This window comes from Camponotus vicinus, unplaced genomic scaffold (assembly GCF_025532165.1).
Source record: "Camponotus vicinus isolate PSW18456_S1 unplaced genomic scaffold, iyCamVici1.0 SCAF_13, whole genome shotgun sequence".
NCBI classification, from domain to species: Eukaryota; Metazoa; Arthropoda; class Insecta; order Hymenoptera; family Formicidae; genus Camponotus; species Camponotus vicinus.
The window spans coordinates 15,272,056-15,289,159 of record NW_028141949.1 but is presented as its reverse complement, the minus strand read 5'-3'; the positions used below and the strand labels follow the sequence as shown (position 1 = coordinate 15,289,159).

The 17,104-nt window shown below is 35.2% G+C and overlaps 1 protein-coding gene and 1 long non-coding RNA gene across 11 annotated transcripts in view; one reads left to right on the top strand and one right to left on the bottom strand.

Moving 5' to 3' along the window:
• Window positions 1-17,104, bottom strand: part of LOC145964335 (uncharacterized) — a 58,212-nt gene that overhangs the window by 29,823 nt on the left and 11,285 nt on the right. The gene's annotated exons all lie outside the window — the stretch shown is intronic.
• The window catches only part of Sls (sallimus), an 83,007-nt gene that overhangs the window by 56,022 nt on the left and 9,881 nt on the right, over window positions 1-17,104 (top strand). For 7 of the 10 annotated variants that reach the window (XM_083086952.1, XM_083086949.1, XM_083086948.1 and 4 more), the window contains 3 exons: window positions 399-10,463; window positions 10,725-10,750; window positions 10,815-16,530. The exons of 1 other annotated variant lie outside the window; for it this stretch is intronic. In XM_083086952.1, the coding sequence (XP_082943078.1) occupies window positions 399-10,463; window positions 10,725-10,750; window positions 10,815-16,530 (15,807 nt within the window). The remainder of the gene's footprint in view (window positions 1-398; window positions 10,464-10,724; window positions 10,751-10,814; window positions 16,531-17,104) is intronic. 2 more of the 10 variants (XM_083086950.1, XM_083086953.1) reach the window with 1 other exon arrangement.

Sequence of the window (17,104 nt, the reverse complement as noted above, 5' to 3'; positions counted from 1 at the left end):
TTTGTAAATATTTAAACATAGGTTAATAAATTTAAAATCAACATCACAATATGATAAAAATTCCTCAGGTAAGTATAAGATGCAATTAGTCACACAAAGTCAAACACAATCGATATTTACAACAAAATTAGATCACATACAATTTAGATCACATACACATTTACATTTAAAAAAAAAATATATTTTCCCATATCATGTTCAATTCTACCACGCTTGAGGCAAGGTAAACAATCCTCGACATTCGAGTGATGAATAATATTAAATAGTTTAAAAAATGTTTGAATTCAAATTACTAATATGCCGAGTAGAAGTCATACATCATGATGCAAATAACGCAAACGGATTCACTAAATACATAACAGCTTAATCATGTTACAATTGTTCTGTATACATTTCAGAAATCACTGCAGCAACAGCCCAACAACATCATATCACAATTACACCACACATTACAAAACACGAAACAACACAACCATCGATTGATTCTGACACTGAAATAACTGAGGAATATACCACTAAATTTAGACGTGGCAGTAAAGACAATGAAACTGCAGCAGTGAAAACAAAGAAAACGACAATTCGAAAAAAGAAACCAAGTACCAAATCCGAAGAAAAAGTTGTTGTAATAGAAGAAGAACTTGAAAACATAAAATCAAAAATACCATCAATACCAAAAAAGCAGTTCATGCAAATTGAAGAAGTAACAGAAATGTATGGAATAGAAGAAGTAAGTCCAACAAAAATTGAAGAATTGGAAGAAATACCACAAACTAAAAAATTAAAATCAGAACAGGCAGAAAAGAAGCATCAAACACTAATAAAAGACCAAGAAAAAGACATGAAACAGATTCCTGTGACGACAATTACAAAGGGACCCTTACAGGAAAATAATGAAGAAATTGTGTTGCATCTACCACGACCAGAATATAAAAAACCAACCGAGGAAGAAGAGATGAAAGAACAAGTTACCGAAGAAGTAACCGAAGAAGTAGTGGAAGGCAAGAAGCCAAAGAAAATCACAAAGAAGAAAATTATCAAAGGAAAGAATCAGCAAGAAACGGAAGAAGTTACTGTAGAAGAATACGGACAGTACCCTGTAACAACGATCACAGAGGGTCCTCCAGAAGAAATTGTAATACCTATAACTCAGCTTGAATTTGCAAAACCCACCGAAGAGGAAGAGATAAGAGAACAAGTTACTGTAACCGAGGAAGTAGTGGAAGGCAAGAAACCAAAGAAAATTATAAAGAAAAAAATTATCAAACGTAAAGGAAAGAAACAGCAAATAACGGAAGAAGTTACTGTCGAAGAGAAAGGACAGTCTCCTATAACAACAATCACAGAGGGTCCTCTAGAGGAAATTGTTGAAGACACTATAATGCCTTTACCCCAGCTTGAATTTGCCAAACCTATCGAAGTGGAAGAAGTAAGAGAACAAGTTACAGTAACCGAGGAAGTAGTGGAAGGCAAGAAACCAAAGAAAATTACAAAGAAGAAAATTATCAAACGTAAAGGAAAGAAACAGCAAGTAACGGAAGAAGTTACTGTTGAAGAGAAAGGACAGTCTCCTGTAACAACAACCATAGAGGGTCCTCTAGAGGAAATTGTTGAAGACACTATAATACCTCTACCTCAACTTGAATTTGCAAAACCTTTCGAAGTGGAAGAGGTAAGAGAACAAGTTACTGTAACCGAGGAAATAGTAGAAGGCAAGAAACCAAAGAAAATTATTAAGAAAAAAATTATCAAACGTAAAGGAAAGAAACAGCAAGTAACGGAAGAAGTTACTGTCGAAGAGAAAGGAAAGTCTCCTGTAACAACAATCACAGAGGGTCCTCTAGAGGAAATTGTTAAAGACACTATAATGCCATTACCCCAGCTTGAATTTGCCAAACCTATCGAAGTGGAAGAAGTAAGAGAACAAGTTACAGTAACCGAGGAAGTAGTAGAAGGCAAGAAACCAAAGAAAATTACAAAGAAAAAAATTATCAAACGTAAAGGAAAGAAACAGCAAGTAACGGAAGAAGTTACTGTCGAAGAGAAAGGAAAATCTCCTGTCACAACAATCACAGAGGGTCCTCTACAGGAAATTGTTGAAGAAACATTAATGCCTCTACCCCAATTTGAATTTGCAAAACCTACCGAAAAGGAAGAACTAAGCGAACAAGTTATTGTAACCGAGGAAGTACTGGAAGGCAAGAAACCAAAGAAAATTACAAAGAAAAAAATTATCAAACGTAAAGGTAAGAAACAGCAAGTAACGGAAGAAGTTACTGTCGAAGAGAAAGGAAAGTCTCCAGTAACAACAATCACACAGGGTCCTCTAGAGGAAATTGTTGAAGACACTATAATGCCTTTACCCCAGCTTGAATTTGCCAAACCTACCGAAGTGGAAGAAGTAGGAGAACAAGTTACAGTAACCAAAGAAGTAGTGGAAGGCAAGAAACCAAAGATAATTACAAAGAAGAAAATTATCAAACGTAAAGGAAAGAAACAGCAAGTAACGGAAGAAGTTACTGTCGAAGAGAAAGGAAAGTCTCCAGTAACAACAATCACACAGGGTCCTCTAGAGGAAATTGTTGAAGACACTATAATGCCTTTACCCCAGCTTGAATTTGCCAAACCTACCGAAGTGGAAGAAGTAAGAGAACAAGTTACAGTAACCGAGGAAGTAGTGGAAGGCAAGAAACCAAAGATAATTACAAAGAAGAAAATTATCAAACGTAAAGGAAAGACACAGCAAGTAACGGAAGAAGTTACTGTTGAAGAGAAAGGACAGTCTCCTGTAACAACAACCATAGAGGGTCCTCTAGAGGAAATTGTTGAAGACACTATAATGCCATTACCTCAACTTGAATTTACAAAACCTTTCGAAGTGGAAGAGGTAAGAGAACAAGTTACTGTAACCGAGGAAATAGTGGAAGGCAAGAAACCAAAGAAAATTATAAAGAAAAAAATTATCAAACGTAAAGGAAAGAAACAGGAAGTAACGGAAGAAGTTACTGTCGAAGAGAAAGGACAGTCTCCTATAACAACAATCACCGAGGGTCCTCTAGAGGAAATTGTTGAAGAAACATTAATGCCTCTACCCCAGCTTGAATTTGCAAAACCTATCGAAGTGGAAGAGGTAAGAGAACAAGTCACTGTAACCGAGGAAGTAGTAGAAGGCAAGAAACCAAAGAAAATTACAAAGAAAAAAATTATCAAACGTAAAGGAAAGAAACAGCAAGTAACGGAAGAAGTTACGGTCGAAGAGAAAGGACAGTCTCCTATAACAACAATCACAGAGGGTCCTCTAGAGGAAATTGTTGAAGACACTATAATGCCTTTACCCCAGCTTGAATTTGCCAAACCTATCGAAGTGGAAGAGGTAAGAGAACAAGTTACTGTAACCGAGGAAGTAGTGGAAGGCAAGAAACCAAAGAAAATTATAAAGAAAAAAATTATCAAACGTAAAGGAAAGAAACAGCAAGTAACGGAAGAAGTTACTGTCGAAGAGAAAGGACAGTCTCCTATAACAACAATCACAGAGGGTCCTCTAGAGGAAATTGTTGAAGAAACATTAATGCCTCTACCACAGTTTGAATTTGCCGAACCTATCGAAGTGGAAGAGGTAAGAGAACAAGTTACTGTAACCGAGGAAGTAGTGGAAGGCAAGAAACCAAAGAAAATTATAAAGAAAAAAATTATTAAACGTAAAGGAAAGAAACAGCAAGTAACGGAAGAAGTTACTGTCGAAGAAAAAGGACAGTCTCCTATAACAACAATCACAGAGGGTCCTCTAGAGGAAATTGTTGAAGACACTATAATGCCTTTACCTCAGCTTGAATTTGCCAAACCTATCGAAGTGGAAGAAGTAAGAGAACAAGTTACTGTAACCGAGGAAGTAGTGGAAGGCAAAAAACCAAAGAAAATTATAAAGAAAAAAATTATCAAACGTAAAGGAAAGAAACAGCAAGTAACGGAAGAAGTTACTGTCGAAGAGAAAGGACAGTCTCCTGTAACAACAATCACAGAGGGTCCTCTAGAGGAAATTGTTGAAGACACTATAATGCCTTTACCCCAGCTTGAATTTGCCAAACCTATCGAAGTGGAAGAAGTAAGAGAACAAGTTACAGTAACCGAGGAAGTTGTGGAAGGCGAAAAACCAAAGAAAATTACAAAAAAGAAAATTATCAAACGTAAAGGAAAGAAACAGCAAGTAACGGAAGAAGTTACTGTTGAAGAGAAAGGACAAACTCCTGTAACAACAATCACAGAGGGTCCTCTAGAGGAAATTGTTGAAGAAACATTAATGTCTCTACCCAAGCTTGAATTTGCAAAACCCACCGAAAAGGAAGAAGTAAGAGAACAGGTTACTATAACCGAGGAAGTAGTGGAAGGCAAGAAACCAAAGAAAATTACAAAGAAAAAAATTATCAAACGTAGAGGAAAGAAACAGCAAGTAACGGAAGAAGTTACTGTCGAAGAAAAAGGAAAGTCTCCTGTAACAACAATCACAGAGGGTCCTCTAGAGGAAATTGTTGAAGACACTATAACGCCTTTACAGCAGCTTGAATTTGCCAAACCTATCGAAGTGGAAGAAGTAAGAGAACAAGTTACAGTAACCGAGGAAGTAGTGGAAGGCAAGAAACCAAAGAAAATTACAAAGAAGAAAATTATCAAACGTAAAGGAAAGAAACAGCAAGTAACGGAAGAAGTTACTGTCGAAGAGAAAGGACAGTCTCCTGTAACAACAATCACAGAGGGTCCTCTAGAGGAAATTGTTGAAGACACTATAATGCCTTTACCCCAGCTTGAATTTGCCAAACCTATCGAAGTGGAAGAAGTAAGAGAACAAGTTACAGTAACCGAGGAAGTTGTGGAAGGCGAAAAACCAAAGAAAATTACAAAAAAGAAAATTATCAAACGTAAAGGAAAGAAACAGCAAGTAACGGAAGAAGTTACTGTTGAAGAGAAAGGACAGTCTCCTGTAACAACAATCACAGAGGGTCCTCTAGAGGAAATTGTTGAAGAAACATTAATGCCTCTACCCCAGTTTGAATTTGCCAAACCTATCGAAGTGGAAGAGGTAAGAGAACAAGTTACTGTAACCGAGGAAGTAGTGGAAGGCAAGAAACCAAAGAAAATTATAAAGAAAAAAATTATTAAACGTAAAGGAAAGAAACAGCAAGTAACGGAAGAAGTTACTGTCGAAGAAAAAGGACAGTCTCCTATAACAACAATCACAGAGGGTCCTCTAGAGGAAATTGTTGAAGACACTATAATGCCTTTAACTCAGCTTGAATTTGCCAAACCAATCGAAGTGGAAGAGATAAGAGAACAAGTTACTGTAACCGAGAAAGTAGTGGAAGGCAAGAAACCAAAGAAAATTATAAAGAAAAAAATTATCAAACGTAAAGGAAAGAAACAACAAGTAACGGAAGAAGTTACTGTCGAAGAGAAAGGGAAATCTCCTGTAACAACAATCACGGAGGGTCCTCTAGAGGAAATTGTTGAAGAAACATTAATGCCTCTACCCCAGCTAGAATTTGCAAAACCCACCGAAAAGGAAGAAGTAAGAGAACAAGTTACTGTAACCGAGGAAGTAATCGAAGGCAAGAAACCAAAGAAAATTACAAAGAAAAAAATTATCAAACGTAGAGGAAAGAAACAGCAAGTAACGGAAGAAGTTACTGTCGAAGAGAAAGGACAGTCTCCTATAACAACAATCACAAAGGGTCCTCTAGAGGAAATTGTTGAAGACACTATAATGCCTTTACCGCAGCTGGAATTTGCCAAACCTATCGAAGTGGAAGAAGTAAGAGAACAAGTTACAGTAACCGAGGAAGTAGTGGAAGGCAAGAAACCAAAGAAAATTATAAAGAAAAAAATTATCAAACGTAAAGGAAGGAAACAACAAGTAACGGAAGAAGTTACTGTCGAAGAAAAAGGAAAGTCTCCTGTAACAACAATCACAGAGGGTCCTCTAGAGGAAATTGTTGAAGACACTATAATGCCTTTACCGCAGCTTGAATTTGCCAAACCTATCGAAGTGGAAGAAGTAAGAGAACAAGTTACAGTAACCGAGGAAGTAGTGGAAGGCAAGAAACCAAAGAAAATTACAAAGAAGAAAATTATCAAACGTAAAGGAAAGAAACAGCAAGTAACGGAAGAAGTTACTGTTGAAGAGAAAGGACAGTCTCCTGTAACAACAATCATAGAGGGTCCTATAGAGGAAATTGTTGAAGACACTATAATGCCTTTACCTCAACTTGAATTTGCAAAACCTTTCGAAGTGGAAGAGGTAAGAGAACAAGTTAGTGTAACCGAGGAAGTAGTGGAAGGCGAAAAACCAAAGAAAATTACAAAGAAAAAAATTATCAAACGTAAAGGAAAGAAACAGCAAGTAACGGAAGAAGTTACCGTCGAAGAGAAAGGACAGTCTCCTATAACAACAATCACAGAGGGTCCTCTAGAGGAAATTATAGAAGAAACTGTAATTCCTTTACCCCAGGTTGAATTTGCCAAACCTATCGAAGTGGAAGAGGTAAGAGAACAAGTTATAGTAACCGAGGAAATAGTGGAAGGCGAGAAACCAAAGAAAATTACAAAGAAAAAAATTATCAAACGTAAAGGTAAGAAACAGCAAGTAACGGAAGAAGTGACTGTCGAAGAGAAAGGAAAGTCTCCTGTAACAACAATCACAGAGGGTCCTCTAGAGGAAATTGTTGAAGACACTATAATGCCTTTACCCCAGCTTGAATTTGCCAAACCTATCGAAGTGGAAGAAGTAAAAGAACAAGTTACAGTAACCGAGGAAGTAGTGGAAGGCGAAAAACCAAAGAAAATTACAATGAAGAAAATTATCAAACGTAAAGGAAAGAAACAGCAAGTAACGGAAGAAGTTACTGTCGAAGAGAAAGGAGAGTCTCCTGTAACAACAATCACAGAGGGTCCTCTAGAAGAAATTGTAGAAGAAACAGTAATGCCTTTACCGCAGCTGGAATTTGCCAAACCTATCGAAGTGGAAGAAGTAAGAGAACAAGTTACAGTAACCGAGGAAGTAGTGGAAGGCAAGAAACCAAAGAAAATTATAAAGAAAAAAATTATCAAACGTAAAGGAAGGAAACAACAAGTAACGGAAGAAGTTACTGTCGAAGAAAAAGGAAAGTCTCCTGTAACAACAATCACAGAGGGTCCTCTAGAGGAAATTGTTGAAGACACTATAATGCCTTTACCGCAGCTTGAATTTGCCAAACCTATCGAAGTGGAAGAAGTAAGAGAACAAGTTACAGTAACCGAGGAAGTAGTGGAAGGCAAGAAACCAAAGAAAATTACAAAGAAGAAAATTATCAAACGTAAAGGAAAGAAACAGCAAGTAACGGAAGAAGTTACTGTTGAAGAGAAAGGACAGTCTCCTGTAACAACAATCATAGAGGGTCCTATAGAGGAAATTGTTGAAGACACTATAATGCCCTTACCTCAACTTGAATTTGCAAAACCTTTCGAAGTGGAAGAGGTAAGAGAACAAGTTAGTGTAACCGAGGAAGTAGTGGAAGGCGAAAAACCAAAGAAAATTACAAAGAAAAAAATTATCAAACGTAAAGGAAAGAAACAGCAAGTAACGGAAGAAGTTACCGTCGAAGAGAAAGGACAGTCTCCTATAACAACAATCACAGAGGGTCCTCTAGAGGAAATTATAGAAGAAACTGTAATTCCTTTACCCCAGGTTGAATTTGCCAAACCTATCGAAGTGGAAGAGGTAAGAGAACAAGTTATAGTAACCGAGGAAATAGTGGAAGGCGAGAAACCAAAGAAAATTACAAAGAAAAAAATTATCAAACGTAAAGGTAAGAAACAGCAAGTAACGGAAGAAGTGACTGTCGAAGAGAAAGGAAAGTCTCCTGTAACAACAATCACAGAGGGTCCTCTAGAGGAAATTGTTGAAGACACTATAATGCCTTTACCCCAGCTTGAATTTGCCAAACCTATCGAAGTGGAAGAAGTAAAAGAACAAGTTACAGTAACCGAGGAAGTAGTGGAAGGCGAAAAACCAAAGAAAATTACAATGAAGAAAATTATCAAACGTAAAGGAAAAAAACAGCAAGTAACGGAAGAAGTTACTGTCGAAGAGAAAGGAGAGTCTCCTGTAACAACAATCACAGAGGGTCCTCTAGAAGAAATTGTAGAAGAAACAGTAATGCCTCTACCTCAGCTGGAATTTGCAAAACCCACCGAAGAGGAAGAAGTAAGAGAACAAGTTACTGTAACCGAAGAAATAGTGAAGGGTAAAAGACCAAAGAAAATTACAAAGAAGGAAATTATCAAACGTAAAGGAAAGAAACAGCAAGTAACGGAAGAAGTTACTGTCGAAGAAAAAGGAGAGTCTCCTGTAACAACAATCACAGAGGGTCTTCTAGAGGAAATTGTTGAAGACACTGTAATGCTTGTACCCCAGCATGAATTTGCCAAACCTAACGCGGAAAAGGAAGTAAGAGAACAAGTTACAGTAACCGAGGAAGTAGTGGAAGGCGAGAAACCAAAGAAAATTACAAGGAAAAAAATTATCAAACGTAAAGGAAGGAAACAGCAAGTAACGGAAGAAGTTACTGTCGAAGAGAAAGGAGAGTCTCCTGTAACAACAATCACAGAGGGTCCTCTAGAAGAAATTGTAGAAGAAACTGTAATGCCTTTACCCCAGGTTGAATTTGCCAAACCTATCGAAGTGGAAGAGGTAAGAGAACAAGTTACAGTAACCGAGGAAGTAGTGGAAGGCGAGAAACCAAAGAAAATTACAAAGAAGAAAATTATCAAACGTAAAGGAAAGAAACAGCAAGTAACGGAAGAAGTTACTGTCGAAGAGAAAGGAGAGTCTCCTGTAACAACAATCACAGAGGGTCCTCTAGAGGAAATTGTAGAAGAAGCTGTAATGCCTCTACCTCAGCTGGAATTTGCAAAACCCACCGAAGAGGAAGAAGTAAGAGAACAAGTTACTGTAACCGAAGAAGTGGTAGAAGGTAAAAAACCAAAGAAAATTACAAAGAGAAAAATTATCAAACGTAAAGGAAAGAAACAGCAAGTAACGGAAGAAGTTACTGTCGAAGAAAAAGGAGAGTCTCCTGTAACAACAATCACAAAGGGTCCTCTAGAAGAAATTGTTGAAGAAACATTAATGTCTTTACCCCAGCTTGAATTTGCCAAACCAATCGAAGTGGAAGAAGTAAGAGAACAAGTTACAGTAACCGAGGAAGTAGTGGAAGGCGAGAAACCAAAGAAAATTACAAAGAAGGAAATTATCAAACGTAAAGGAAAGAAACAGCAAGTAACGGAAGAAGTTACTGTTGAAGAGAAAGGACAGTCTCCTGTAACAACAATCACAGAGGGTCCTCTAGAGGAAATTGTTGAAGAAACATTAATGCCTCTACCCCAGCTTGAATTTGCAAAACCCACCGAAAAGGAAGAAGTAAGAGAACAAGTTACTGTAACCGAGGAAGTAGTGGAAGGCAAGAAACCAAAGAAAATTACAAAGAAAAAAATTATCAAACGTAGAGGAAAGAAACAGCAAGTAACGGAAGAAGTTACTGTCGAAGAGAAAGGACAATCTCCTATAACAACAATCACAGAGGGTCCTCTAGAGGAAATTGTTGAAGACACTATAATGCCTTTAACCCAGCTTGAATTTGCTAAACCAATCGAAGTGGAAGAAGTAAGAGAACAAGTTACAGTAACCGAGGAAGTAGTGGAAGGCGAGAAACCAAAGAAAATTACAAAGAAAAAAATTATCAAACGTAAAGGTAAGAAACAGCTAGTAACGGAAGAAGTTACTATCGAAGAGAAAGGAGAGTCTCCTGTAACAACAATCACAGAGGGTCCTCTAGAGGAAATTGTTGAAGAAACAGTAATGCCTCTACCCCAGCTTGAATTTGCAAAGCCTACCGAAGAGGAGGAAGTAACAGAACAAGTTACTGTAACGGAGGAAGTGGTGGAGGGTATAAAACCAAGGAAAATTACAAAGAAAAAAATTATCAAACGTAAAGGTAAGAAACAGCAAGTAACGGAAGAAGTTACTGTCGAAGAAAAAGGAGAGTCTCCTGTAACAACAATCACAGAGGGTCCTCTAGAGGAAATTGTTGAAGAAACAGTAATGCCTCTACCTCAGCTTGAATTTGCAAAGCCTACCGAAGAGGAAGAAGTAACAGAACAAGTTACATTATCCGAAGAAATTGTGGAAGACAAGAAACCAAAGAAAATTACAAAGAAAAAAATTGTCAAACATAAAGATCAGAAAGAACACGTAATGGAAGACAATATAGATAAAAAAGGACTTTCTCTTGAGACAACAGTTACAGAGGATTCTCTAAAGAAACATGAAGCGGTAGGAACTACAATCAATCTTCACGCAGACACTACACCGGAAATACACGATAAACTCAAACATAAAAGTTTGATTAAACATTTAGATACTGAAATAATGATAGAAGGTAAGCTTTTCTTATTTATTGCTATTACTGATCCTTATATCTAGTTGGATAAAATTATTCATTTGTTATGCAGGATTTTTGAACAAAATCTCATACTGACATAGAACAGAAAGACAGAACTGTTATTAATTATGTTGATGTACATTAACATTATAACATTAACATATCTTCTTTATATTTGTTAAATTATAGTTATTGTATTTACATTGTTTATTTTCGGACAAATGTATAGTCAAATTTAATATATTTTTTATTTTACAGATATTTTGAAAACACCGATGTATCAGGTAAGTCAAAATATAAAGTTTAAAATACAATGGGATATGTTATAATATTATTATGTCTTTACAGCAACAAGAAAAATATGAAATTCCGGATGAAAGTATAGAAGAAATAGTGACAAAAACAGAAGAGACACAAAAGGCTCGACTTCTGCTAGAAGAAGAGGAATCGGTAAAAGTTACAGAAACAGACATCAAAGAAGTACCAGAAGAAAAAGAGGAAATATTTATTACCGAAATAGAGAAAACCGTCGAAACACCAACACATAAAATCACTAAAACAAAGAAACAGCCAAAGAAAAAAGATGAACGCGTTGAGATAATTGAGAAAGTGACTGTAAAGCCGGAGGATAAAACTATGGTAGAAATGAATGTAACTGACGTCGATAAAAAATCAGTTAGAAAAATAATTAAGAAGAAGCACTTGACTCAAGCTGGAGATATTCTTGAAGAAACTGTAGAGGATATTATAACGGACAAGCCGAAGAAAGAAAAAGCTAAATCTATTATAGAAGAAAGACAGGAAGCTATTATCACAGAGGTAAAAGAACATAAAGCAGCTATTAAGATGCCAGAGGAAAAAATGGATATTAGTGAAGAAATAATAGAAACTGTTGAAACACCTACGACAAAAATTGTCAAGAAGAAAAAGCTGACAACAAAAGATGACAGTGAACAAATTATTGAAGAAATTGTGCAGAAACCATCTGAGAAAGCTGAAATAATAGAGAAAGACAAAATAGTTGAAATAGTTAAAATGCCAATAGAAAAAATCGTTAAAAAGAAAAAGGCTAAAGCTTTTGATGATAATGTGCCAGAAGAAATTGTTGAAGAAATTCTTATAGAAAAACCGAAGGAAGAACAAGCTCGAACTGCATTCTCTCCGAGAGAGAGTATTGAAGTGACGCAGATCTTAACCGAATCATCCATTTCCAAAATCACAGAAGATAAAGTTAAACTAAAAGAAGCTGTAATATGTAAAAATGAAGATGAAAAAGATGTTTTGAAGAAAGTTTCCAAAGAAGAAACGAGTACGATTCCTATTCAGGAAGAAGTAACTATCGAGATTACTAAAGATATAAGAAGTGAAAAACCAAAGGAAGAACAACTACAGTCAATTATTATAACAAAAGAAGGACTCAGAGTGACTGAAACAATTTCGAGCTCAACCACTGAGGAACTTCTCGAAAAGTTAAAACCGATTGAAGAAACAGCAATGCCAATTAAGGATGCAAAGTCACAAATCAAAATAAAAGAAGTTACAGTAAAGAAAGCTCCTAAAAAGATTAAGCCAATAAATGAAGAACAAATCAAAGAAGAAATTGTGGAAGAAATTGTGGAAGAAATTATTTCAGAAAAACCAATACAGGAAGAAGCAGAAAAGATAATAATTACGAATGAAGAGATAGAGACCATCGAAATTATTCCTGAAATTGCATCTAGTAAACTTGATAAAGATAAAAGACCGCAAGAAGAGCAAGCCATATCTATAGAAGAGACAAAAGAAGATATAAAAGTAATAGAAGTACCCATAAAAAGAGCACCTCTTACTAAGAAAAAAGCCAAGGAAGTGAAAGAAAAGCGCCCGGATGAAACAACGGAAGAAATAAAATTAAAAGAACTTAAGAAGGAAAAAGCTAAAGAAAATATAGATTTACAAGAGAGTGTCGACATTTCGGAAGTGGAGATAGAAATGATACCTGAAGAACTTGCCACGGAACAAACATTCACTGGAAAGAAAGCAAAACCAAGTATTATACCTATCGAAAATATCGAAATTGCTGAGGTTAAAGTTTCTATGCCAAATGGTGAAACAATTAAGAAGAAAAAGTCAAAGGTTACTATAGTTGAAGACAAGAAAGAGGAGAAAATCGTGGGAGAAATAATACCAATGAAACCTAAGGAGGAAGAAACAAAAATAGATAAAGTAGATGTTACAGAAGTAGCAGAAATAATTCCAGAGTTTAAAATTAAAGATATTCCTAAGGACAAACAACCTGAAGACAAATTAGAAGTAGAAATAACGCAACCCATAGAAATAAAGGAAGTCAAGAAATTGGAAGAAGAAATTGCAGAAGAAAAATCTATTGAACCTGAAATCATCGAGAAAATGAAAGAAAAAAAGGTTATCAAGAAAAAGAAAAAGAAGCTTACAAAAAAAGATGATATAGACGATTGGGTAGAACCTGAATATGAAAGGCCTGTATTAGAACCAATGCCTGAAAAAATTCAGTGGGAACCGATAAAAAAGAAGAAAGAAAAGGAAACATTACCTGAATCTATGCAAAAACTGATTCCGCAAAAAATTGAGAGAAAAGAAATGAAACCTACAAAATTAAAATATAGTGAACCACAAGAAACAGTTCAATTTGGTTCAATTAAATTGAAAAAAGTAACAGTTGTTAAGAAAAAAGAAATTAGCGAACCAATATTTCCTAAAATTATGTTACGTAGCAGAATCACATTTGTTGGTGATTATCCATCAGATATACAAATACCGAAAATTACATATATAGAAAAGAATCCAGTACAAACTGGCATTCTATCTCGAAATGCAGAAGAAGCTTTACAAGTTTTAAAGAAAACATATAAAAAACGGAAAATGTCAGAAAAAGAATTAACTGAATTAGAAAAATTAGATAAAGAATTTGAAGAATTGAAGAAAGTGCCATTAGAGAAAATAGATGATAGCTCTATTTACGAAAGAACACCTAAACAACCGGAAAAAATACCAGAAGAACCGCAAAAACTCATTATTGGGAAAGGTGAAATAAAAGAAGATTCTAAAATTGTTCCGGAAGAAATTAAGCTCAAGAAAATACCAGAAAAGAAACCGGAAGAACTAATAGAAATTAAAGAGAAACCTAAAAAGAAAAAATCTGTAGAAGATGTGCAGCAGAAAAAAGAAGAAAAACCTAAAGAAACATTCACTCATGATGAATTCAAACCATTAGAATTTGATAGTCCAGAAATTGAAAAATATATACCAGAAGATACCGAAATAACTAAAAAACCAGAACCTGAACCTATTTCAAAACCATATGAAAGATCTAAGAAAAAAGAACCAGAACAAGATATTGAACAAATTCCAATAATAAAAGGAATACCAAAACCTCCAGAGCCCGAAGAAGAACCCAAAGTCAAATTCCGCATACCAATTTCAGAAAAACCAGAAGATGAACCTGAAACGATAACCCTAAAAGGTTGGAAAAAAGATAAGCCCAAAGAAGAAGATACAAAAGAATATCCAACTAAAGAAAAAGATGCTATTCCAACAATACCTAAAGAAGATACTGAAGAAGTTACATTAAAAAAGAAGCCAAAGAAAAAGCCCATCGTTGAGGAATCTGCTGCCGAAATAACTGTAAAGAAACCTGTTCCGAAGGAAGAAGAACAAGTACCAGAAGAAGTTTCTGAAAAAGTCGCAATAAAAAAACCTGAAAAGGAACCTATCAAAGAGGAAACTGCGGATGAAATAACAATTAAAAAACCAGTTGTTGAAGAAAAAAAAGAAGAGGTAAAAGAAATTACAGAAGAAATCACACTAAAAAAGAAGCCAAAGAAAAAATCTGTTACGGAGGAAACTATTACTGAAATAACTGTAAAGAAATCCGTTCCAAAGGAAGAAGAACAAGTACCAGAAGAAATTTCTGAAAAAGTGGCAATTAAAAAGCCTAAAAAAGAACCTATCAAAGAAGAAACTGCGGATGAAGTGACGATTAAAAAACCAATCGTTGAAGAAAGAAAAGAAGAGGTAGAAGAAATCACAGAAGAAGTCACATTAAAAAAGAAGCCAAAGAAAAAGCCCATCGTTGAGGAATCTGCTGCCGAAATAACTGTAAAGAAATCTGTTCCGAAGGAAGAAGAACAAATACCAGAAGAAGTTTCTGAGAAAGTGGCAATAAAGAAACCTAAAAAAGAACCTATCAAAGAAGAAACTGCGGATGAAGTGACGATTAAAAAACCAATCGTTGAAGAAAGAAAAGAAGAGGTAGAAGAAATCACAGAAGAAGTCACATTAAAAAAGAAGCCAAAGAAAAAGCCCATCGTTGAGGAATCTGCTGCCGAAATAACTGTAAAGAAACCTGTTCCGAAGGAAGAAGAACAAGTACCAGAAGAAGTCTCTGAGAAAGTGGCAATAAAGAAACCTAAAAAAGAACCTATCAAAGAGGAAACTGCGGATGAAGTGACGATTAAAAAACCAATCGTTGAAGAAAGAAAACAAGAGGTAGAAGAAATCACAGAAGAAGTCACATTAAAAAAGAAGCCAAAGAAAAAGCCCATCGTTGAGGAATCTGCTGCCGAAATAACTGTAAAGAAACCTGTTCCGAAGGAAGAAGAACAAGTACCAGAAGAAGTCTCTGAGAAAGTGGCAATAAAGAAACCTAAAAAAGAACCTATCAAAGAAGAAACTGCGGATGAAGTGACGATTAAAAAACCAATCGTTGAAGAAAGAAAAGAAGAGGTAGAAGAAATCACAGAAGAAGTCACATTAAAAAAGAAGCCAAAGAAAAAGCCCATCGTTGAGGAATCTGCTGCCGAAATAACTGTAAAGAAACCTGTTCCGAAGGAAGAAGAACAAGTACCAGAAGAAGTCTCTGAGAAAGTGGCAATAAAGAAACCTAAAAAAGAACCTATCAAAGAGGAAACTGCGGATGAAGTGACGATTAAAAAACCAATCGTTGAAGAAAGAAAAGAAGAGGTAGAAGAAATCACAGAAGAAGTCACATTAAAAAAGAAGCCAAAGAAAAAGCTCATCGTTGAGGAATCTGCTGCCGAAATAACTGTAAAGAAACCTGTTCCGAAGGAAGAAGAACAAGTACCAGAAGAAGTCTCTGAGAAAGTAGCAATAAAGAAACCTAAAAAGAAACCTATCAAGGAAGAAGCCGCGGACGAAGTTACAATTAAAAAATCTGTTATAGAAGAGAAACATGAAGACATCATTGAAGAAGTTACTTTTAAACCAAAGCCAAGAAAAAAGATTATCGAAACAGAAGAAATATCAGAAGTAACTATTGCCAAGCCTGTAGAGGAAAAGCAAAAACAAAAAGAAATTACAGATACATCTACGGATATATTGTTAAAGAAAAAGAAACCGGTGCCAACGGATGAAGAAGTGATTGTGGAACAATTAACTATACAAAAGTTCGAGGAGACAGAAGAACCTAAGGAAGTAATTGAAGAATTCACATTGAAACGTAAACCTCCGAAGAAAGCACCAAAACCAATTGAAGAAATTTATGAAGATGTTACTTTACGTAAATTGCGACCAAAGAAAAAACCTAGAACGGATATCAAGGAAGTTACCGAAGTTGAAAATGTGACATTTAGACCACGCTCTACAAAAACAAAAGAAGATGTAGAACAAGAATTTAAAATATCATTAAATACATATGAAGAAGAAGATATTTCTATGTCCGGTAAAGTCCGTCTGAAGCCAAAGAGACGTCCGCTTACATTTTCCGAGGAAACTGGAGAAGAAACAATCAAAATTATTCAAGAAATTGAAGATGGTTCTGGACCTGTTATCGAAGAAATCATTGATGAATCAGAAGACGAAGGTAAAGAAGGATATAGCGTCGAAGAACTTGACATTGACGAAATGAATATACCCTTGAGACGAAAGAAAAAGAAACAAAAAACTCCGTATACTGTAGAAGAAATTGAAGAAAATGATGTTAAAGTACAGTTAAAACGTGATAGGAAATATTCATATGAGGAAACCGATGTTGAATCTTTGGCGCTGAAATTGAAAAGCAAGAGACGTATTTCTACGTATGAAGAAGGTTCGATGATATATTTGTGTATTCTGCAAGCACTTATGCATTAACAAATAAAATTAAATTAACATGCAATGCATTAATATGCTTTCGGCTAAAGTAACGATTAAAATTCTATTCTAATTATTTTAATCCTTTTGACAATGAATGTACACAGGATGTTCCAATATAACTTAGAACTGTAATATCTGGAAAACGATGCATTTTAAAAAAAAAGTTTCAAATAAAAGTTGTAGGATTTAGAAGAAGGGAAAAGATAAGGATACTAGTTTAACTTTAGATGTAGATGTTAAAGCCATAAAGATCAAAATGGGACTACTCTAATTTATCCATATAAACTGATTCCTCACGATATTCCACATAAAAAATTATAAGGATAGGATAATCAAAAATTGAATAGTTTACAAGATATTTTATATTTTAAGTTGACAAAATTTTACATAAATTATAAAATATCTCATAAAATATTTATTTTTCGGTTATCTTACTTCAATATTTTCATGCACAGAATAATAAGAAGAATTAATTGGTGTAAAGAAAATATATAATTTATTCATATATAATTCGATAATTTAATCAT